The following is a 25774-nucleotide window of genomic DNA, read 5'->3' on the forward strand; positions in this document are numbered from 1 at the left end:
TGGAGCCCTGTTGCTTATGCATCGTTAAACGCCTAGAAAGAGATGTTGTTGTCTTGCTTATATACTGGGTTTTTTACCCATACTGCCAGGAGCACTCTGCAACTGGTGTACAGGACCCCTTAACCACTCTACCATCACGACCGGACAAAAAATGATGGTAGCCGAGGCTAATTCCCCATCATCCCGCTTCACTCTGATGGTAATCTTGGGCATGGTATTTTATCAAATCACCTCAATCTTTGGGGCACACTTGAGGAACACAAATGAGAACAAGCCTGAATGGTTCCTAGGCATATATGCAACTGAAAACTCACACCCCAAAAGTGACTCAAACCCATACTGCCAGGAGCACTCTGCAACTGGTGTACAGGACCCCTTAACCACTCGACCATCATTAACCACGTCGAGTGGTAGTTGACTCTTCAGAGGTTGCTTGGCGTTTCACCATTCTTTTGATGACGTCTTTAACGTAACCGTTAGGGAAACAATTGTTGACAGGACCTACCTTACTCTACAGAGTTCTTCATCGACCTGCTTCCAACCAGAGCTGTGAGTGAGAGCTCGGTCGACATAAGCATTGACAACACTTCTCTTGTATCTGTCTGGGCAGTCACTGTTGGCACTAAAGCACATTCCTATGTTCGTTTCCTTAGTGTAGACTGCAGTGTGGAAGCCACCATTCTTTTCCGTGACTGTTACACCTAGAAAGGGCAGCCTTCCATCACTCTCCATCTCGTAAGTGAAACTTAACACCGAATTTTGCTCAAATGCCTTCTTCAGCTGCTGCAAACGTCTGACAACGTATATTTGTGCCAGCCTGCACAAACATACCACCCATTCACTCCGGTAGTCGGTGTATTGCAGTATGGAAGATCAGCGGCGGCCCAGCCTCCCAAGGTGAGGCAAGGCGGTAGCCTGGTGGGAGCGACGTTTTGTTGCCACCATCACGATAGAGATAGAGTCTGCACGATAGAGTCTGTTGCCCTTGCTCTGGCTATCCCATGCTTACTTTACGTGCTAAGTACACGTTTTCCTTGTCAAAGTAACAAACGGCTCGTTCCTGGCTTTTGCAACTTTGCCAGCAGACATGCATCGTTGTTACAAGACTAAAAAGTACTTAATGCTACTGCAGACGGTGCCTTAACCTAGTTGGCCGACTAAGCAAAACACGTCTTACTTAGAGCAGTGACCGGAGGCAGAATAGCTTCCTCGTGAGATGGCGGGAAGAAGCACGTCTTCCCCTCCATTTTAAATCCACCAATCAGAGCGTCGCGCATCAGTGGCCTAAGGCATCGACTAATGGGAACCTTCCTATGGCTGGCGCGAGGTCTCTGGCGTCACGTCATCAGCCGTGTTGCTAAGGACAGTGGCCAGGTGGATGCTGGCACCACCCGCCTCAGCCCCAGCTACTTGTCCCACACAGATTTACAGTAAAACTTGTTATAATCTATAAGTCTTTCCACAACTCAGTTACAGCGGCCACTGTAACATATTTTGAATGCTGATGGCCTAGGCAACAAGCCTAAGCATGAGATTTTTCGAGTACTGGTTACTGAATCTAGATTAGGTGCACGCCCGTGCACGGCGAACTTGTGCACGGCGATACTCGTGCACTCTCCACTCTAGCAGAAGCCAGGCTGGTAAATCTATGCTCTCACAATGGGTGGCTGATTGTAGAATAAGGAGTTGGGTGGGTGGCAGGGCAGGCACTTAGCAGGTGGATAGCAGGGCAATCAGGAGACTGTAGGTGGGCAGATGAGTAACAGGATGGGCAACCCGTTCTCACACTTTCGAATAGTCAATATTGACTTATTAAATACGTGCATATGTGACATACTAATTTATTGTGAATATTTTAGTTTACCTTGAAAAGCTTCATAGAAAACACCGAACTTACCTAACCTTCTTAGTATGTTAAGATAAGCATCTTATTGCTTCTTCATTACAATTGTTACTTAACCTATTATAGGTATAGGTTAAGTTTTTATCCTTAATAATAATAATAATAATAATAATAATAATAATAATAACAATAATAATAATAATAATGTTTATTCAACAGTATGTGTGTACAAAGAACTTGAGAGTGATGCACAATTGTGGGTACAGGAGTTACACATACTAATGAAGCCACTATTACACAAAGCATTTTGGGCAAAAATTAAGAAAATATAGAAACAAATTAACTAAAGGCATGAGGGAGTAAAAAACTTAATACTGAAGGGAAAGTAAGCTAACAAAGTGAGAACATTTAAAGAAAATAACAAATGAATGCCCAAAAAAGTTGATACTTAAGGTTGACCGACATAGGCTATTACATTATGGAGTCAGTACCTTTAGCCTATTACAGTACAGTACTTTATTTACATTAGTAGCAGAGTCCAAATACAAAGTGAAATTTAGAAAAGCAACTGGACTCTTTCTCATACCACTTTCTTGGAACATAAAAGAACATAGTTATATGTTATTAAAATTAAAATGTTATAATAAAAAGAATTATAGTAATTTAAGTTCAACGGGCCCAACACTAAAAATAAACAAGGATCATAAAGGACAGGATTAAACACTAACTCTGTGATGCATCACACTAACCTCTGTGATGCCCCGTGTTTATTGTGATATTCTGGCTGTACGCCGAAAATCAAGTGTTCGCAAAAAATAAACATTTCTTTGTAATGTGTTAAACTCCCTTCCCTGAACATGTACATGTAAAAAAAAAAAATATTCCACTTACTCTGGCTGTTGGGTCGTGGAAAAAGTGGTGCATGACGTCATCACAAGTACCTGTAGGTGGTATGTAGCAAAGCTTGTGAAGTGTAAGGTAGTCTTGAAAAGATTATAGAAAAATATCAATTTGTAAGATAGGATTGAGAAAATCCAGGTATTCTTGGAAAGTTCAAGGAAAAGCTCACTGACAATATTTTGTTTTGAAATTATTCATATCTTCACCTGTATATGGGGAAAATGGATGCAACACTAACATCAGAATCATCAAATTGTGGTTTGTGTTACAAAATGACCACAGTCCTCCCTTGCAAATATACCCGTGCTCCTTGGATTGCCACCACCAGCACTAGCAATAAACACCACCATGAAAGCCGCTAACACACTGTTCATCTATGCTACTTGTATCAGACACATCTTCACTAAACTCTGAAAACGATTCATCAATAGTATAATCTATAAAAATTGAAGATGACATGGGTAGGCATAGGTGGCGCTCAGCCACTATTGGATACGCTCGCTGTATCGTCCTCATCGGTACTGTATCACTGGTATCCGACACGTGTTGATTCCTTATTGTGTCTAGCTTCATCAATATCATGACCCCTATGTTCTTCAAACAATAAGGTCTGAATTTCTCCGACGGAAAGCGATCTTTCAACACCCTGATTGACAGGGGATTAGGAGCCAGAATTACGTGTGGCAGCCAAAGTTGCTCATTCAAAACTGATCCACCCAGCAGCCTTAGGGTAAATCTGGGAATTTATTTCAAGATGGCTATTGGAGGTCCCAGGGGCCAGACTCACGAAGCTGTTACGCAAGTACATACGAACGTGTACATCTTATCTCAATCTTTAACGGTTTTGGTTACATTTATTAAACAGTTTACAAGCTTGAAAACTTTCCGATCAACTGTTTTTATTGTTATAAACAGCACCTTGGTGCTTCAGAGTTCATTAACTGTTTAATAATTGTAAAACAAAGCCGCCAAAGATTGAGAAAAGATGTACAGGTTCGTATGTACTTGCATAACTGCTTCGTGAATCTGGCCCCAGGAGTCCATTTGTATCTAACCTACCGTGCGCATTTTGAATGGGTACGAAATCTTAAATGTGATTTTTCTTGGCCTGCATAGTTTTTGCTAGACAAGTTTTCTCACCCAGCGTAGTCCAGTGGTTAACAAAGAAACGCAAGAAATTGGATGACATTAAATGTAAAAAGTACATCATAGTAAATAAAAACTTGAGAAAAGAGTAACACAAAAATAGCTTATTGCAAGGGAAAATGTGAGTGAAATTAGTTATATGGTATTGATTATATGATATTTATTACGTGGTGCAGTGTGCCTTTCTTTTCATAGGGAGTGGCATGGGTTTTGTCGGACCCGCACGCTCAAATAGCTAGAGGCTGCTACCATTCTGCAAGTTTACCTGGGGGCGAGTTTGAACGTCCTAATGCATGCTTATTCACTCCTGTGGTTCTTCGGGATGTTGGCCTTGTTCAGCTGCACGTCCAGATTTCCACCCTTTTGGTATCCTTGACGGCTGAGGACTTGAGTGCACGCAGGTATTTGCCCTCGTCTTGCGCTTCTTTTCCCTTCTTGAGATGTCTTCAGACTGGCGATCTTTCCTCTGTGATGTCTTCAGATGTCTTCAGACTGGCGGTGGCCAGCACCCCAGATTTGTCTGGGGAGCTGGCCTCGGACGTGGCCGCACTGTTGAAGCTGTTTGCGCCGATGCTCAGGTAGGCACTGTCTCTGTTATTTGCCTCTCACCTCGCAGGCCTCCAGGCCGTGCATGCTCACTCTTTGGCCTACGCTTTGACCTTGGCTCTTAGATTTTCATCCCTTTTTTTTGTCCGTTGGTGTTTTCTGAGTCTGCTCTCACGCAGTTTCTGCAGCCAGTCTCATCTAGTTGTCGTATTTGTTGCTTCTCTGGGGTGGCTGTTCTCGGGCCTCTCGGGAGGGCTGTGGGGGGCTTCTCAATGTGTGGGGCTTCTTCTGGTCAAGGCCCTTAGCACCAGTTTCTGAGCTGGCATCTTATTCGGAGCCGGCGTCAACAGATCGGCGCGATGCTCGCTCTTCTTGTCAGGCGGCTTCTCGTAAGGGGCGTTGGACCTTTTGCGGTTCTCCCCGTTGACGGGGAGCTGTGGGGGGGGGGGGGGACTGGTGATGTTTGCTCATGCCTTGTTCCACGATTTGTGGGCGTTTCGGGTCGTATCCATTAACCTGTGGTGGCATTGGGCGGCTCCTCTTCCTCCTCCTCCTGAGGGTACAGGGCAGGCTTCTTCCCCTTCGCTCCTTCGGGTCATCTTGGAGTGGGTGCGTTTGAACGTTGTCAAAACGTCCTCAGGTGGGTCTCAGGAGACCCCTTAGGTGGGTCTCGGGAGACCCTCAGGTGGGTCTCCCGCCTGTTTCCATTACCGAAACGGAACTGTGCGGTTCTGATGTTCATTCTGGACTTGTTCCATCTGAACCCCTGGAGTCCTTACCCCTCGTTTCGGATGACCACTCTGTCTCAGGTCTGCTTGTTTACTTGTTTCTTTGGGAATTGAGGGAGTTCGGCCTCTCGTTTCGGGTTTCGGTCGCAATTTTGTTACCATGTGGGGTCTGCTTTGTTATGCCTTTCTGGGTGCCTAACCCGGTCGATGGCAGATAAGGAAAACCTCCAACCCCAGGGGTTTTTTCCAGGGCTATTGCTCCCTTTGCCTCTCTTATGGGGCCATTTTCTGGCTCGTGGTCCCCGGTAGGCTGAACTTCGTTGACTAAAGACCTGGTCTAATGTATATTATATTCTATCTATTGTATATTAGCTCGCTAGCTCAAGAGAGCCTCCGGGGCTCACTCAGAAAATTGCATTTCATTACATTCAACATTGGTTTTATAGATATAGTGAAAACCACTGAAGCATGGGTCCAATAATTAACTGGACATTCTCAACTTTGTTTAATCTATCCATTGGCCTGGGGCAGACCCATTGCACACCGCTGGCTAAAAGTGACCGACTTTACATACTGTTTAGTATGTAGTGTTGGTTGCTTTCAACAAATAGTGCCCACTAGGAAGCTGCTTGCAAATTGAAAATGCGTTGAAAGATAATGTAATTTATTAATGTATATACTGTACAGTATTACCTAAATTTATTATTTAATGACTATATGGTGTCACTGAATGGTGTTGCTGGATTGTATGATAAACCTGTTTTAACCATGGGAAACCATTCAAAGAAAGAAGAGATAGTCCAAAGGAGACCATGTCGTTTTTCATTGTGTTTGAATGGTCCCAAGAGGCCAAAATGGCTATTTTCGGGAATTTTATACTGAGTTATTTGGTAATTTGTGTGTCCTGTATAAATGAATGAACTAAAGAAGTTTGTTAAATCTGACAACTTAATTTCAGATTGAAACATTTGGCTATTTAAGCTTCACAAGTTCAACAAATCCCAACTCGTGTCAGCCAAACAATATGTTAAAAAGGATTGAGTGTGACATTGGCATCTTATTCACTACAAACTCCAAGGTATGTTCCACATTGTGACCATCTCTGTTCAATTTGTCATAAAATTTAATTTGTTTACTAATTTTATTTGACAGTATAATAAAGTGATAAACGAGTCGTTCAGAGTCAGTCATCAAGGGACTGCATTTTTGTGTGTGTTTTAGTTTTACCACTCCTGACTCAGGACAATCTGATGAATGAATGACATGTCATTTATGACATGACATTTATGACTTATGACATTTATGAATACAGCAAATTTAAACCACTTTGAAAATGTTGAGGGAGATCTCATTTCTCTAAACCTAGTTTCCTCAACATTTAAATACTACACATTGTTGAACTTGAGTTCAATTACCTTTCAGTGTAAGAAGTTGATGCTTGATTCTTTACACCCATTGCTATTGTTTACCTATCTTGAGGTTATCTTGAGAGGATTTTGGGGCTTAGCATCCCCGTGGGCCGGTCCTCGACCAAGCCTCCTTTTTGTTACACCCCCCCTCCCCCCGGAAAGCAGCCCGTAGCATCTGTCTAATTCCCAGGTACCTATTTACTGCTAGGTAAGATGGGCATCAGAATGAAAAACATTTTTGCCCATTTGTCTCCGTCTCCACTAGGGATCGAACCCAGAACCTCAGGACTACGAATCCGAAGCGCTGTCCACCCAGCTGTCAGGCGCCGGTAATATAATTATTACCTAGTAGGAAATAGTTATCCAGGCACTAGGCAACTGTTGTGGGTTGCATCCTGGGAATGGCTTTGGCCTGGGAAAACCTTACACCTGATGATTGTGTTCACCTTGCAGTAAATAGGTTTCTGGGAGTTAAATAACTGTTATACTACTGTAACATAACTGTAATAACTATATATATGAAATTGGTTTTAATTTCTGAGAAAGTTTCTTTAAATTCAATCGATAATTCTGCATAAATGTTCCAATTTAGAAATTCATAACTTAATAAATTAGACATTAAATTGGACTTCATAAATATATTTGACAAATATATACATGGCATATAATATGTGAAATTGATAAGAATCAGTTTGAAATTACGTTCAGTATAGCCAACTTTTCATTCTGAAGTTGAAAAACTCGCGTTTGAATATATATGGATTGAAGTTGGTACCACTAATAGAAGAGGTAGATATCTGATGATGCCCATCAAACTTGACACATCTATGACATCTAGAGTATTCATTTTTGAGGTGCAGTTTCAACCATGTCGCTTTTCAAACAGTGGAGAACAAATTAATGAAAACAAATTATATATTCTGTGCATATTCAGAGAGGGATGTTTGCATATGTGTATCTAATTTCTTTGGTTAATTCTTTTAACTTAAATCTTATGGTATATTTATACACTAAAAAATACATATTTATGTATAATTGTACATGTATAATGAGTATAGACTGTAATGTTGTGTACCATGTATACTGTGTATACATAGTATAGTCAGGGGTGCAGTGCCAATTTTATAAGTGCCGGAGCTCTGGTGGACCTGACAAAAGCCTGTTATTTCCTATCCTGTTTCTATATATGTCACACGATTAAGTATTTCGTGTTTGTACTCACCAAGTATCATAAAATATAATTATCAAACAAATAAAGAAAAAACATCAATCATGAATTTATCAATTTAAGGAGTTCGTGCTCACAAAATACAACAAGTGAGAAGCTTCACAATAGTTTCCACAAAGGGTCAGGTGTGATGTTTTCGGAGGCCTGAGGTAACTCTTGTCCCGGTATCATCTGTCGATCGGTGGTACCGCAGCCATGATATAGCATATTACCCAGTATTCCACTGAACTAGAGGAAGAGGTACATATTTTTTGTACCTCTAAATTAAAAGAGGTACACCTCTTGATTTAGAGGTGATCGACTGTAAACTAAGTACAATTTGTCCAAAAATGCTTGAAAATTATTAATTCCATGAACTTCTTTCACTGGATTGTCTACTGCAAATTCTAATATGTGATTAACCACTGTGATGCACTGGCTTTAATCCCTGGGCTGCTCTTGCAATTATAGCCAGTAACACATCCAGGTGCAAGAAATGGAAAATATATAAATACAAATTTTGTGTTATAAAAGTGTTCATTTGTGTTCCCTGATCATGGGAAAAATAATACAAAAAAATCGTAGGTGGCATATTTTTGCCGCAATGGGGCCGGGAGGTCCGGCAAAAAAAGAAAAAAAACAGCGTTGAATATAATGAAACACCATTTTCTGAGTGAGACCCGGAGGCTTCTCATAGCTATCCAGGCTGATATGAATGTATTAGACCCTGGCATCAATCAGGTGAATGGAATTCTTAGGCTTACCGGACACCACGAGCCAGAACCTGGCCCCCTCAGAGAGACACGAGGAGCAATGTCCTGTAGAAACCCCCGTGTGGTTAGAAGCATTCTATGTCTGCCATCGACTGGGTCAGGCACCCAGAAAGGTAAGCGCCCCCCAAACCTAATCCCTATTCTGGTGAAAATATTGCTACTGAAAGCCGAACTAGTGAACAGAACTCCCTAAATGAAAACGAGCAAGACGTCACCACGTTGCGCTTCACGATTTTGCGTGAAAAACAGAAAAAAGTCACCACATTATCGTGCCACTTTCTGTGCAACCCCCCTCCCTTCCGCCCCCTTCCTGGAAGACGGAAGAGGAAGCCCCAGACCCTCACGCCAGCTATCTACCCCGGAGTTTTGAGGATGGATGTCATAAACGCGAAAAGAAAAACCGCCGACCGGAGGGAGGGATGCCAGAGAGCTTCTGGGTCTCACCCAAAAAATGGTGTTTCATTACATTCAACGCTGGTTTTCCGGTGGGAGCCAAATCGGCTCCCCAGAGCTATTTACCCAAATACAAAAACTAGAGAAACTTACCCGGGAGGCGGTCGGCCCTCGCTCCTCAATGCAAAGTCGAGACAACTGGGGGTAATCCCCGACCCAATGTAACACATTCCCAACTTGGCCCAGGAATGTTCACAAGGTAGCGAGCGGCCAGGATCCTGTTCGACCTGTTAAAACCCCAGGCTCGAATGTCAGCCCAAGACATGTTACCGAAAACGGCAGCCAGTGCAACAAACTTACTAACGTCGTGAGCACGAGGATAGACTGCAAGCTGGCTAGATCGATAACACTGCAGACGACCTAGGAGACCCGAACCATGGAACAGGGAAGGGAAACCTGGTCAACCCATACAACGAAGGAATGTATGGGTTGTCCCATATAACCCATACGTCAAAAACGATCCCGGCCACCGAAGACGTGGCACACAGGTAGCGGCGGAGCTCCGCAACCGAACACAACACATGATGCACCCCTGGCCTAACCAACCAAGCATCAACAACTCAAGGACCTCTCCGGAAAGCAGCAGTCTCATTCTTCGCCAGAAAAGAAGGAAAAGGCTGCAAACAAACAAACTTACCACCAGGACGAACTGAGCAGGATCCCCTGTGTCGGAGGAGAGCACGAAGCTCTCCGACCCGACCCCCAGAGGCCAATGCCAAAAAGAAAAGCTGAGCGTCCCAGCAAACATTTTTGCGTTTTCTAAACGTGCTAAAAACGACATTTCATTGTTTTGGGCACGTTTTAAGTAACGTTTAATATGCATGTTTTGAGAATTTGTAAAGACTAGTATAAAACGTGATGTCATAACGTTTCTTATAAAACGTGATGTCATAACAAGCCTTTCGAGTGCCTCTCTTCAAGTAGACTGTACCCTAGTTTTTTCCAAGTGTAAGCCTCGTATCCTGTTTATGTGGACCAAGGTAGTTAACGTAAGATAGTGAGGTAAAGTGTTTATACTATAGTAATGTATATGGGGGGTTATTAGAGGGTTTAATAAATAAGTTAGTGTTTGAGGTGTATCCATGAATCCTGTTGAAGTGGTGTAGATGATTGTCTTTTAGACAACAGATCTGTAATCTAAAACCTTCAAGCATTAACAGGAACCTATGTTCTTTGGGGGCTGGGCCTATCTATCCCACTATTTTTGATACATCTTGATTCTAGCTATTGGCCCTTCTGAGTAACACTTCATACCCCTCTATAACAACTCTCCAAACACACACACACATGCACAAACTCAACCACTCACACACATACACACACACATGCGAGGCTGGCTAACATCAGAAAAGCCTTCATGAACCTGTGTAAGGAATCGTTTAGAATCTTGTACACCACATATGTAAGACCAATCCTGGAGTATGCGGCCCCAGCATGGAGCCCATACCTTGTCAAGCACATGACGAAGCTGGAAAAAGTTCAGAGGTATGCCACTAGACTAGTCCCAGAACTAAGAGGCATGAGTTACGAGGAAAGGCTGTGAGTAATGCACCTTACGACACTGGAAGACAGAAGAGTGAGGGGAGACATGATCACTACCTACAAAATCCTCAGGGAAATTGACAAGGTAGACAAGGATAAAGTATTCAACACTGGCGGTACGCGAACAAGGGGACACAGGTGGAAACTGAGTACCCAAATGACCCACAAGGACGCTAGAAAGAACTTTTTCAGTGTCAGAGTAGTTAACAGGTGGAATGCATTAGGCAGAGATGTGGTGGAGGCTGACTCCATACGCAGTTTTAAATGTAGATATGATAGAGCCCAGTAGGCTCAGGAATCTGTACACCAGTTGATTGACAGTTGAGAGGCGGGACCAAAGAGCCAGAGCTCATCCCCCGCAAACACATCTAGGTGAGTACAACTAGGTGAGTACACACACACACACACACACACACACACACACACACACACACACACACACACACAGTAGGCCGGGAGACGGTAGGGGACACACACGATTAAGTGAGGTCCGCGGAAATTCGCCAATTTCTCGGGACATTGAAGGATTATAGAGGCTAGATCATAGTATTTGGCCTCTCGCATTGTGTAGCTAGCAGGGTGCTACATAGCATAGTCATATCGCTAGCGATAGTGCGAAGAAACAAAGTGGAGATAGTGGCATCACCGGAGCATATAAGTGCGGAGGACTGCGTGAAGTGACCTGATCTGACCTGACAGACCAGGTGGGTCGACCCGCCGTGGAACTACCTGATTGTGTTTGTTGAGTGGTGACTGTGATCAGTGGTAAAGTAAATTAGTGAACTGTCACACAACGATACAGTGACTAGACTCCAGAGCTTTGTGCAGATAGAGAAGAACCGACATCATCAATCTACTAGCACTTAGTGAATCACCTAGTGGGAGACAACGACGGATAACCATCGTCATCATACATCGTCCTTACTCATCTAGTTGTGTGAGCAGAAAGGCAGACTGGCATGTACCCCCTCTCTGGTCAATTAATCGGGTGTACAGATTGAGGTAAAATATTATCAAATTCTTGTTCAGGATATCATATATATTTAATATCTCAACGTGGCTCATTTAGGTAGAGGTTACGCTTAAGGGGACTCGTGACACACGCACGCACGCCCACGTACATATGCACGCACGCACACGCAAAAAAGCACACACATAAGCACACACAAACGTTCAGTCAGGGAAGAAAGGATTAACACCTTTTGTGGAAAGAGCCAAGCCCCTACTATACCCCACCTCCTCTCTTACCCCCCATCTGACCTGACCTGACCTCACCTGGTCGCCACCACTGCCCCCCCACCCCCCAGTCCCCCGCATCCCCCTTACACATACTCTCCCCCTCTCTCTCTCTCTCTCTCCCACTTTTTCCTCTCCTCTCTCTCCCACTCTCTCTCTCTCTCTATCTCTCTTTATCTCTCTCTCTCCCTCCCCCTCTCTTTATCCCTCTCCCTCCCTCTCTCTCTCTCTCTCTCTATCTCTCTATCTCTATCTCTCTATCTCTCTCTCTTTATCTCTCTCCCTCCCTCCCTCTCTATCTCTCTATCTCTCTCTCTTTATCTCTCTCCCTCCCTCCCTCTCTCTCTCTCTCTCTCTCTCTCTCTCTCTCTCTCTCTCTCTCTCTCTCTCTCTCTCTCTCTCTCTCTCTATCTCTCTTTATCTCTCTCTCTCCCTCCCCCTCTCTTTATCCCTCTCCCTCCCTCTCTCTCTCTCTCTCTCTATCTCTCTATCTCTATCTCTCTATCTCTCTCTCTTTATCTCTCTCCCTCCCTCTCTCTCTCTATCTCTCTATCTCTCTCTCTTTATCTCTCTCCCTCCCTCCCTCTCTCTCTCTATCTCTCTATCTCTCTCTCTTTATCTCTCTCCCTCCCTCTCTCTCTCTCTCTATCTCTCTCTCTTTATCTCTCTCCCTCCCTCCCTCTCTCCCTCTCTCCCTCTCTCTCTCTCTCTCTCTCTCTCTCTCTCTCTCTCTCTCTCTCTCTCTCTCTCTCTCTCTCTCTCTCTCATTGCATGCATTGGCTGAAGTCTGCTCTGCCTGAGCTGTCAGGCAGGAGTTCCTACAAAGATATTATTACCTAATTATTTCAATGTCTCTGGTTGATTTTTTCTTTGTTGTTTTGCAGCAATATTATTCAATAGTGAGTAGTGCGTTATATTTATATAATAAAATGTGTGAACCAACTGTACAACTAAGCTGATATGGTGAGTCAGGCCAATAATTGAGGTCACCATACAGTCAGCTAATGCTCCCCTATTTGCCAACATTCCTACACCCACTATACTGTTTGGGTTGTTTTTACACTATATACACACACTCTCTCTCTCTCTCTCTCTCTCTCTCTCTCTCTCTATATATATATATATATATATATATATATATATATATATATATATATATATATATATATGTCGTACCTAGTAGCCAGAACGCACTTCTCAGCCTACTATGCAAGGCCCGATTTGCTTAATAAGCCAAGTTTTCATGAATTAATGTTTTTTCAACTACCTAACCTACCTAACCTAACCTAACCTACCTTTTTCGGCTACCTAACCGAACCTAACCTATAACGATAGGTTAGGTTAGGTTAGGTAGGGTTGGTTAGGTTCGGTCATATATCTACGTTAATTTTAACTCCAATAAAAAAAAATTGACCTCATACATAATGAAATGGGTATCTTTATCATTTCATAAGAAAAAAATTAGAGAAAATATATTAATTCAGGAAAACTTGGCTTATTAGGCAAATCGGGCCTTGCATAGTAGGCTGAGAAGTGCGTTCTGGCTACTAGGTACGACATATATATATATATATATATATATATATATATATATATATATATGTCGTACCTAATAGCCAGAACGCACTTCTATGCCTACTATTCAAGGCCCGATTTGCCTAATAAGCCAAGTTTTCATGAATTAATTGTTTTTCGACTACCTAACCTACCTAACCTAACCTAACCTAACTTTTTCGGCTACCTAACCTAACCTAACCTATAAAGATAGGTTAGGTTAGGTTAGGTAGGGTTGGTTAGGTTCGGTCATATATCTACGTTATTTTTAACTCCAATAAAAAAAAATTGACCTCATACATAATGAAATGGGTAGCTTTATCATTTCATAAGAAAAAAATTAGAGAAAATATATTAATTCATGAAAACTTGGCTTATTAGGCAAATCGGGTCTTGAATAGTAGGCATAGAAGTGCGTTCTGGCTATTAGGTACGACATATATATATATATATATATATATATATATATATATATATATATATATATATATATATATATATATATATGTTTTGTTCACCATAACTGTACAACTAAGTTGGTATGGTGTGGAAACAACATAGAGCCCACAACAAAATTGTATGACAAGAGACCCAACGACGCAATTGGGTCTCTTGTCCCTTGTCTACTAGCTGTGACAGCTAGCAGACAACACCACCTCTGTCACCAAAATGGCTCCTCCCAACATACTCCTTTTTCTGTTATCTCACAATATTCACACGTTATATATAAGAATCTTCATTTGTGTTCACCATAGTGAACCACTAAACTGGTATTATGAGTGCAGACAATAACAGGTGGGCACACAGTCAGCAGGCACTAACTTCCTTAGCATTACTCCTCCCATCATACAGCACAGCATTAATTATCACATCAATCTTGCTATTATCAGAATCCTGGTCTTTTTTATCACCGTCAGGGGTCTTCTGTAATACTACCATCGCTAAATAATACCAGTTACATATTTATTTTGACATTTTTAGGCGATGCTGTGGTCACAAGCTGAACAGCAGTGGTGTTAGTTCATGCTGCATGCACAAGCCTTGGTGGGTCAGTCATTACTGAGGCTCTCTCACCCGGGAATGTTGCCCATAATTTTATTTTTAAATGGCGTCTATTTACTAGAGCCCCAAGGAAGCTGATGTGAGCCCCGTGTAGCTGCGGGACTTTTAAATCTTGCACTGTACTCCAACACATCAATAGCTGTGGTGCACAATTTTGCGACAGTTATTCACACCATCTATTGATGTGTCGCACAGTTTAAGGGTTAATGGGCCGAAAATGACGAAAATTAAGTTTTTGCAAATTTTTTTGTTTATCTTTGTAAAATGATCAGTTCCCTTCCCTGAACACTTATATGTAAAAAGAACTAACACATTCCACTCTGGCTGTAGGGGCATGGAGAAGGGGGGAGCGAGTGACATCATCATTTGCTGTGCACTCGTGAGTGAAGCTCCCGCCTGCTTCAATTATATAGTCTAATATTTGTTCTTTGTATTTCCAATTCGATTTTTATTTGTTTTTTTATGATCGTATATGATGCACATTTGTGTTCTTTACAATATGTAAACAGTAGAATATACATAATGTTCCATGGAAATGCAGTACATGTGTCAGTAACGTGTCCACAATAAATGTTTATTGTCACAATATTACATTTTCAAAATTTACTAAAATTTGAATATATACAGTTTTACACACTATTTAAACTCTAACACTGTATTACAAACTCAGTACTTGGGAAGTGTTGGATGTTCAAAGAAGCAATTTGAGACAGAGCACGACTTTGCACTCGACACACATGTTACGCACACATTTTTCGCTTCCTGGGTTTTCTTTCTGAGTGCTTGCTAACTATGCACTCACAAACACCTTTGGCTTTAGTTCCTGTAGGTGGTAGGTAGGCAAGCTTGTTAATTGTTAAGAAATCTTTAGTACCACCACATTTAGTTGGAAACTAAATGTGGTGTTATTGGTTCATGAACAACTGTCCTGACACTGTCTTCTTTGCCATACTTTACGAGTAATTGGGACACCAGAGCCTGACTAAAAACTCGAATTGATAGTGTTTTGCCTGTTTTCACCAAATACATGTTGAAACAGTTGAGCACTATTACGTCAACAAGATGAAAGAAGAATTTCCTTGTCTACTTTACGCATCTATGGACTCGACGGAACCACCCAACATGTCACGTTTATCTGCGAGTCTCATATTTATATTATAGTCAATGACACAATCTGGCTTATACAATGTTCCATCAGTTATATACATCACTTTGCCACTTGCATGCATTTCACCAGTGTGAATAGTTGATAACATATTTACTTCACGTCTGTCTCTCCAACGCACTGATAAGAACTTGCCACATTTTCTAAATTCACAATCACTTACACCAATATTATTTAAAAAGCTGGCATTTCTTTCCTATTTGTTTTTTTTCAGTCCCACACACTACCATGTCATGTTCAAGCAAGAACTTTGTTAGCAAGAGGCTCGTATAATAATTGTCAGTGTACAGAATGTGCTCCTTGTTCAGCAGTGGTTCCATGAGCGTCTTCACCACACTGCCAGGAAACCCATGAAGAACTTGTGCGGGTATGTCTACGTCTGTACCGGAATATATCATCATATTGATCACAATTCCGGTTTTACAATCGCACAGTACAAAGAATTTGAGGCCAAAACGGTGCCGTTTCGATGGGATGTGCTGTTTGAAGAGAAGACGTCGCTTGAAAAGAACTAGGGATTCATCAATGACAAGATTCTGTCCAGGTACAAAATAATCACGAAATTTCCCTTTGAGATCACTGAACACTTTTCGCACTCTCCAAAGTCGGTCATTTCTATCAACATGTGCAAGGTTTTCAAAGTATAGGCACCGTATCAGGAACCTGTCTCGTGACATGTACTTGTTGACCACTGGGTTGGAACAGCGCACTCTTTGTTCCAATAATCTTTTATTACGTGTTTCACCGAATGTTTCATGAGCATACGCGGAACAAAGAACACATACAACTCAGCCACGGTGGTGTCCTTCCAACGTATCATACGTGAAGCAGGTAATAAGCAACCTGCAATGAGTTGCCCTGTATACCTGTATGTTTCTTCAAGATGTAGCATGAATTGCTCATCAAAATATGACATAAAATAATCACTTTCCATCATGTCCTCACCTGTGAACGGGAATGTGGGTGGAACCCCCACATCACTAGCATCAAATTGAGGTTCATGTGGTAGAAAGATATTACAGTCTTCCCACAAATATTCAGCCGTGCTCCTTGTACTGGGAGCACCACCACGAGCGACTCCACAGGTGCATTTTCTTGCAATAAATCTCCTTTGGGCAGGAGTTGCAGGTCTTTTACATTATATACTAGCAGGGCAAGCAGAGAAAGTAGGTGTAGAGGCAACACTGTCGTCAGTGTTGTCGCGAGGGGAGACATGGCGGCACTTGGCAGGGTGACCTGCTGAGACAGCAGATCTTTGCCTAGTAGCACTGTGACAGCAGCCGCTACCACTTGGCACATCTATGCTACTTATATCAGAAGCAGTATCATTGAACCCAGAAAATGATTCATCAACACTATTACTTTCGTCAAAAATAGAAGATGGAGCAGGTGGTGGAGTAAATACTGGCATGGGCGATGACCTATGATGCGCCGCTCGCCCTGATCGAGACACGATCAGTGTATCGTCATTATTTGTGTCTGTTTCACTGGACACAGAATGCTTCGGACACTTGTGTTAGGTCTCCTCCCCTCGGTCATCAGTATTACATTCCTGTTCTTCTTCAAACAATAAAGTTGCAATTTCCCCTTCAGAAAGTGATCTTTCAACACCGCATCCCACAGGCGATTGGGAGGTGGAGGCTCATGCATCAGCTATGGATGCTCAGTCAGAACTGAGGATCCCCTAAGGCCTAGAGCATTCTGGGATACATTTTCAAGATGACCGCCCCTCATTGAAGGCCTTAGGCGTCCATCTCGTACCCAACCTACTGCGATTGCGTTTCGACTGTGTACGAAAAAATAAAAAAGAATTCTCTTGGTTGGTTCAGTAAGGGGCTAACAAGATTTCTTGGCCGGCGCAGTGCAGTGGTCAAGACAGTGCCAGATTATTATATCAAAGTAATGTTCCTTGAGAATTGTTGCAACACCAGATTTGACACCAAGCATGACACTTGCCCCATCACTAGCCAAGGCAACACGGTTCTGTTTCAAATATGTCATCAAACCCATGATAATTGAAACAGCTCAATAGTTGCCTGGCAATACTTGCACAAACTTTACACTCAAGTTTATCATCCCTGAAGTTTAACCATGGATAGGATTCGTTATTTTTCTTCCACATTTCTTCAGTCCAAACACCTGAACAGAGATACAGGATAGACTTCAAAGTATCATTAATTTCTGAACTGCAGATGGATCCAGTTTAAAATTTTGATCTAGAAGGAGTGGAAACTCAACTTTTACCACTTTCACTGTTATTATTATCAGTCTCCTGAACGTTATTCTTCTTGTATTCCTCATTTTGTTTATGAAAGAAGGAAGTCAACATTGTTTGGTTTGATGCCATGATTGGGTTGTTTGAGAGAAAAAATGCATATGTATTAGAGAGAAATCTATGGACCACCAGCCACCACTTTACTAATGCAACTGAAACACAGCAGCAGAGTTGCCAACTCAGTATTTCACAAGACGCTAGAACCATCCCAAAGAGCACTAAATTATGAAAAATTGTGTACTCACCTAGTGGTGCTCGCCTAATTGTGCTTGCGGGGATTCAGCTCTGGCTCTTTAGTCCCGCCTCTCAACTGTCAATCAACTGGTGTACAAATTCCTGAGCCTACTGGGCACTATCATATCTACATTTAACACTATTATTGGAGTCTGCCTCCACCACATTACGGCCTAATGCATTCCATCTGTTAACTACTATGACACTGAAAAAGTTCTTTCTAAGGTCCCTGTGGCTCATTTGGGTACTCAGTTTCTACCTGTGTCACCTTGTTCGCATACAACCCGTGTTAAACAGTTATCTTTATCTACCCTATCAATTCATCTGAGAATTTTGTAGGTAGTGATCATGTCTCTCCGAGCTCTCCTGTCTTCCAGCTACGTGAGGTGCATTTCACGCAGCCTTTCCGCGTAACTCATGCCTCTTAGTTCTAGAATTAGCCTAGTGGCATACCTCTGAACTTTTTCCAGCTTTGTCTTGTGATTGACAAGGTCCGGGCTCCATGGTGGGGCCACATACTCAAGGATTGGTCTTACATATGTGGTATACAAGGTTCGGAAGGATTCCTTACAGAGGTTCTTGAAAGCAGTCCTGGTGTTAGCCAGCCCTGCATATGCTGCTGATGTTATTCTTTTGAACTGGGCTTCAGGAGACAGTTTTGGCATCTCCTGTTTCCACTGCATAGTTTCATTACCTTACATTTGCTTGGGTTGAACTTTAGTAGCCATTTGTTGGACCATTCATTCAGTTTGTCTTGGTCATCTTGTAGCCTTTGTAGCCTTATACTATCTTCCTCTGTCTTAATCCTCCTCATAATTTTTGCATTATCAGCAAACAATGAGAGGAACGAGTCTGTTCCCTCTCGGAGATCATTTACATATATCAAAAACAGTACAGGTTATAGGACTGATGCCTGTGGGACTCCAGTGATGATGCCTCGCCAGTCTGATGCCTCACCCCTCGCAGTGACTTGCTGTCTTCTGTTGCTTAGGTACTCCGTTATCCAATTGAGTACTTTCCCTTTCACTTCTGCCTGCATCTCCAACTTGTGCACTAGTCTATTATGCGGCACTGTGCCAAAGGCTGTCTGGCAATCCAAAAATATGCAGTCTGCCCACCCCTCTCTTTCTTGCCTGATTTTTGTTGCCTGGTCATAGAACTCAATTGATCCTGTGAAACATGACTTGCCATCCCTGAACCCATGCTGATGTTGTGTTACAAAGTTCCTTCGCTCCAGATTTTCCACTAGCCTTTTTCGTACAATCTTTCCCATCAGCTTGCATGGTATGCAAGTTAGGGACACTGGCCTGTAGTTCAGTGTCTCCTGTCTATCCCCCTTCTTGTATATCAGGATCTACATTAGTCGTCTTCCAAATTTTGAGCAGTTCTCCTATTACCAGTGATTTGTTATACACTTTAAGTGTAGCAGTTTTGTCGTTTTACCTGCCTAGTATTTAATACTAAAATATACTATTGTATAAATAAAGAATTCCTGTCTAATGAACTACTGCTAAAGCCATGAACATTATCGCTGAATATTTGTATACAAAGTGGTAGGTTGGCAAGTTTGCCTCGCATAAATGGACAGGAAATGTTCTCGTAATTACCTAAGCATAGTTACAGGATGAGAGTTATGCTCATGGTGTCCCATCTTCTAGCACGTATGTCGGGTATTATGTTTCCAAATTTGTACCAGTACAATTCTGCCTGTTTATTTTCTTAATTATATACAAATTTATATATTATTGACTCTTTAATAAACCGAATATCATAACATTATTAACTTATTGGTGATGTAATACTAATATTTCTTGCCACGATTAACCATCACCCACAAGCCATTATCTCCCCTTTCCCCTCATCCTCTCTCCCTTTCTCCCATTCCATCATTCACTTGCAGAGGGGTCAGAGTGGCGCTCTGGCAGCACTACACCACTGAGTATACTTACTATTCATGTTTTACTAAAATGTGTCGAGGGCTTTCCAATTGCAACTTGCAAGGGGTCACCGACTGCCGAGAAATATTTTGTTATACTTATTTTTCTTGTATTATATATTATCACTATTCACCTGAGGGCCACTATCTCTCTTTAGTGGCCTTGATAAAGACAAAGCTTGTCAGAGGTCCCCCATTTGTATTGATGATTTTATGGAGCTAGGTTTTGAAATTCAGCAGTGTTTTGGCATTTACGGTTAAATTGGATAGACGGTTCCACGGGTTAATAACCCAATGGGTAAAAAAGCATCTCTTGTTTTCAGTCCTACATTGTAGCTTGTTGAGCTGGAAACCGTGGCTCCTTGTTTGTGTTACTTCTGACCCTTTGAAGGAATTGTCTGGATCAATACCCTCCAAACTGTTCAGTATTTTAAGTTTCAATGAGATCCGCTCTGTCATGCCTGGTTCGCAGTGTTGTTATCCCTGTGGACCTCAACTGTTCTTGGTATAAGAGTTGACTTAGTTCTTAGTTATTACACTATTAAGTCAATTTTTCTTGCAGGTGGACTTTAATCTGTACGTGACTCCTTCTACAAGTTTCTTCAGTTCTCTGGAAACTCATGACACATTCTTCAACATCACAGCCACTGTGAAAACCTCCTCTGCATTATCCAACCCTGATGAGGCAGTCAAAGCTTTCCAAATTCCAATAAAAGTGGTAGCATCATTAGACTTAACAAAGTATGTAACTAGCTTATTTTAAGAGAATATGGCAGTGAAAAGTTTTATCTGATATTTATGGAGCAAAATTTATTTATGGGCAATCAATACAATTATTTTCAAGATTCTGAAAAAATCGTTAAATTATTTTAAATGCGACTAATTATTTTAATGTGCTTAATTTTTTGCCTTCAATAGCAAAGATTGACATTAACATTATTTGTAAACTATTAACTATTAATTTGTCAAACGATGGACTTAATAAATTGCTTACACTTGAAAATGAATTAAATACACAAGACTTCATCTAAAATGCTTATCCCAAGAATGCATCAGTTTGTGCATAGTAGCATGATGTTTTTATATAGTAGCATGATGTTTATGTACAGTAGTATAATGTTTATGTACAGTAGTATAATGTTTATGTACAGTAGTATGATGTTTATGTACAGTAGTATAATGTTTATGTACAGTAGTGTGATGTTTATGTACAGTAGTATAATGTTAAATATATAGTAGGATAAAGTTTATGTACAGTAGTATGATGTTTATGTACAGTAGTATGATGTTTATATATAGTAGCATGATGTTTATGTACAGTAGTGTGATGTTTATGTACAGTAGCATGATGCTTGTGTACAGTAGTATAATGTATGTGCACAATAGTATAATGTCTGTGTACAGTAGTAAAAAATTTATGGACAGTAGTATGATGATTGTGTACAGTATGTACACAAGTATGTACATTCTTAAGTATATAGACTCTTTCAAGAATGTAAGAACTCTAAAAATTCTCCCAATTCTCCTCTACTTAATTTTTCCTGATTTATCTGAGGGCCTCTAACACTAGTGACCTCGACGGCAACAGGAAGCCAGTGGCTTGTTATTGGTCCCCCCCCCCCCCCATTTTCCTTGATGATCCCAGGTGGATTTTACAACCTAACAGAGTTGTGGTGTTTGTGGGTTCAGCAGGTAGGTGGTTCTATGGGTTTATAACCCTGTGGGTGAAAAAGCATCTCCTATTCTCAGTCCTACATTGTGGCTTGTTGAGCTTGAAACCATTGCTCCTTGTTTGTGTTACATCTGCCTTTTAGAAGAATTTTTCAGGATCAACATCCTCATTGTTCAGTATTTTTAAAAGTTTCAGTGAAATCCGCCCGGTCATGCTTGGTTTACAGTGTTGTTAGGCATGTGGCCCTCAACCCGTTCCTGATACAAAAAATGACTTGGCTCTGGAATGACTTTTGTTGCACTTTCTCCAGAGAAGTTGTGTCCTGTAAGTGAGGTCTCTACTCCTGGATACAGTAGTCCAAATGGAGGCACACAAGAGATTTATACTGTTAAATCATTACCTTCTTTTCCCTAATGTCAAGGATATGCTTGATTATTCCAAGGGTTTGCTTAGCTTTTCTGACAGCTGTTCTACCTGTTGTGCAACTTTTAGTGAGTGGTGGATTTTGACCCTCAGGTCCTTTTCTTCATCAATCTGCTGCAATGTGATGGCATTGATTTAGTAGGTGTGGCGTGGGTTATTATGCCCCACATGCAGGGTCTTGCATTTGTCGATATTAAAAAGTATTTGCCAGCCATTTGTCGAGTTCATGTAGATCTTTTAGTAAGGGTTCAATATCTTTATCATTTCTTACTCTACCATAAATTTTGTCATCGGCAAATTTGATGATGTGGTTTGTAATATTCTCATTTATGTCATTAATATAAATGACAAAAAAGGGGCCCCAAAATGGACCCCCTGTTGTACTTAACTTTCCACATTTATCCATTCAGATTCGATTCCATTTAGCACGACTCTGGTTTCTTTGTTTCAATCATTGCATTATCCATTCTAGTTCTCTAAAATTTATTCCATGGGCCCTGTAATTTTCTTGCCAGTCTTTCATTTGGTATCTTATCAAAGACTTTAGCAAAATCCATGTATACTACATCCACCACAACGGTCTGTGTCTGAGTAGCTGGTGACCGTTTCCAGAAATGTGAGCAGGTTTGTAAGGCAGGATCTATGTATAACAAACCCATGTTAGGTCGTTTGCACAAGATTGTTCACTGAAAGATGGTGAATGATTCCCTAGCTGAAAAGTTATCTCCATGAGCTTGCAGATGTGTGATGACATTTGCATATTTCCATTCAAAATGATCTGCTGCCAGACGTATTGGCCAAATACTCCCAGTTTGCTAACTGTAGGTGGTGATTGTAGCCTATCCACGATTGCTCACTGGACGGGGGAGTCCGGTGTACAGGATAACCTTATAAATTGTGACACTAGCTCTCCACATATGTCAGTTGCTTAATTTAGAAACTGTACTTGTGGTTGGTCTCGAGCCCATTGTTGTGACGATGTACATTGAATTTTGGAAATAGCTCATCAAGAGTGTTACTTGCATAGCGGTAGGCATACATCTTCTGCCAGTTCCTTTATAACTCTGGATTGGATTCCATCCACACCTGGGGATTTTGTGTCTTTTAGTTTGTCTATGTTCTTCCTGATTATAGCTCATGTTATGGGTATATCCCTATATTGGTTCTCTTCGCTTGCATACATTTCTGTGGGTGATGGGACGTCGTCTAACCTCTATAGTGTAAACACTAACTGTAAAATATTAATTTAGAGTGTTAGCTTCCCTTTTGTCATCCATTATAACTTGGGTAGGCTCATCTATTAAGGGTTCTACAGAATCATTTGTTTTCGTTTTATTTCTTATATAGGCATAGAATGATTTTGGATTTTTCTTTGTTTTGGGCAATGTTATCTTAATATGTTTCTTTTGTCTAATCTGATTTTCTGGGAGTTGAGTTTAGTGCCCTTTTGTATATCTCAGAATCAATGAAGTTCAGCGTGGATTTATACGTTCTTCAGAGGTTCCGCTTGATTATCAATGCTAGCTTTACAACCTGTGTCATCCATCTTGTTCCCTTTCTTTTCTTTCTCCTTTTTGGTACATATATCTATGGGGAGCTCGTCCCAGAAGATGATGTTTCATTACATTCAACGCTGATTTTTTTAAGAAGTTCTGTAATGAAATTTTCCTTGATGCTTCCATGCCATGTTTGCCTATCAGCTCCTCCTGGAGATGTTTTGCAGTTCCGCTCTCATTCCTTGATAAGTTTCCTTGATGGTAATCTAGAAATGCGTTATCCCGCATTTATGTGGGTTTTTATACTCACAGTCCATCTTAAACTATTTTGATCACATGATGGAGTTGGCTTTTCCCCGACCAGAATTTGATTGCTCTCTTCTTATGTTAGCACCAGATCTAGGAATGCTGCTACCATGAGTGGGCTCTACCACATGCTATATGAGAAAGGAGTTTTGCAACAGGTCTAAAAATTCTCCTGCTTGTGATGTTATATTTACCCATGTTTATAAATGTGTATGTTTTAATGGTTAAAGTCCTCCATTATTAAGTATTTGTGTTTCTGATGCTTCACTGAGAATTCCCTCGTGGTGCCCAGGACAGGTAATTGGGGTCATTACTTTAGGGCAGTGACAAATTATGTACTGGGATCCAGAGTACCCCTCAAGACCCATCCTGTCACTCTGGCGTCTAGATTTTCAGCAGGCACTAGGGTCTCCCATGGAAACGCTTGAACCTCATGTCCCAAGCCACGTCCCGCGGTAGGCCTACAGGTTCCCTGGGCTTGTGATTGGTCCCCCTAGAGGCATGGTTAGGTGCCAGAGGTTATGGTTCATAGCAAGTTTAATGTGAGAACTTAGAGAAAATTAGTGTGGATTAAGACCATGTGTGGGAGTGTGGTATTGTCAGGACAGAGACATCTCCAGGAGGAGCTGATAGACAAACATGGCATGGATTCCAGCTTTACAACTTGCTGGATAATGGCAGGGTTAAGGTGAACACCCCTGAGTTATATTCACTGTAGATAACACCATTAAGTCTTTTGTAGAAATATTTAGAATCTGGAATAATTTATTTTATTTATAAAATTTATGTTAAAGTTTCACTTGGTATTTCAGGGCTTTACCCTTTTGTCAGTAAAGTGAGCATATATCAGCTGCAGCTTGCTTGGTCTTTGTCATATTATCAGTGATTCTCTAAGCCATATCATAATTAAGATAACTAATGTAATACTCAACAAAGTTTGATGCTACATAGCCTTCCGGTTTGGTGCCTTCTTTGATAATTACTTACTCAACCAAGTTGCAGTAATTAATAATAATTAAGCATCTATTTTACAAATGATTATCAAGAGAAAGATTAAGTCTCTGTGTTTCATGTTCCTGACTTTTCCCTTACGGATTGTGGATAATTCTTTCCAGTAATTATCAAAGACCTAGATGTGAGGGTGGTTGCAGCTGTTAGAATATAGAGATCTTGCATATAATTACCCTCGGCAAAATATTATCCTTCTCATAATTTCTCAGAAAATAGTCCTCGTAATTTGTATCATTAGTAAACATTGAGAGGAATGAGTCTATATGCTCTGGAAGATCATTTTCGTATACCAGAAACAGGATAGGTCTGAGTACAGAACCTCGTGGGACTCCGCTGGTTACATCATGCCATTTTGATGTCTCGCCCGTCACTGTAACTCTTCCCTTCCTATTGCTTACGTATTCCCTTATCCACTGGAGCACCCTACCAGTTACTTTTGCCTGTTTCTCCAACTTATGCACCAGCCTCTTATGGGGTGCTGTGTCTAAAGCTTTCTGACAATCCAAGAAAATGCAGTCTGCCCACCCTTCTCTGTCTTGCTTAATCTTTGTCACCTGATCGCAGGTAACCTGAATGCAGAATTCTATTAGACCTGTGAGGCAAGATTAGCTATCCTTAAACCCATTATGGTGGTGCGTCACGAAGTCCCTTGTCTTCAGATTTGTTACTAGGTTTTCCCATGATTTTTATCACCTTGCATAGTATACATGTTAGGGACACTGGCCTGTAGTTCAGTGCATCTTGCCTGTCATCCTTTTCTGTGGGGAGCCCCTATGACGACCTGGAGCTATCGAGCTAATGTGTTTTATATTAGACTGGGACATTAGCTATGGAGTTCCACCTACCAGGGACCACGA

General features: G+C 41.4%; 1 protein-coding gene across 1 annotated transcript in view; it reads left to right on the forward strand.

Annotated features, from left to right (window-relative positions):
* The window catches only part of LOC123763674 (integrin alpha-8), a 293676-nt gene that overhangs the window by 146111 nt on the left and 121791 nt on the right, over window positions 1-25774 (forward strand). The window contains 2 exon segments of the mRNA XM_069304445.1: window positions 6122-6241; window positions 20572-20750. Of these exon segments, the coding sequence (XP_069160546.1) occupies window positions 6122-6241; window positions 20572-20750 (299 nt within the window).

The sequence above is a fragment of the Procambarus clarkii genome, chromosome 52, assembly GCF_040958095.1.
Source record: "Procambarus clarkii isolate CNS0578487 chromosome 52, FALCON_Pclarkii_2.0, whole genome shotgun sequence".
Taxonomy (NCBI): domain Eukaryota; kingdom Metazoa; phylum Arthropoda; class Malacostraca; order Decapoda; family Cambaridae; genus Procambarus; species Procambarus clarkii.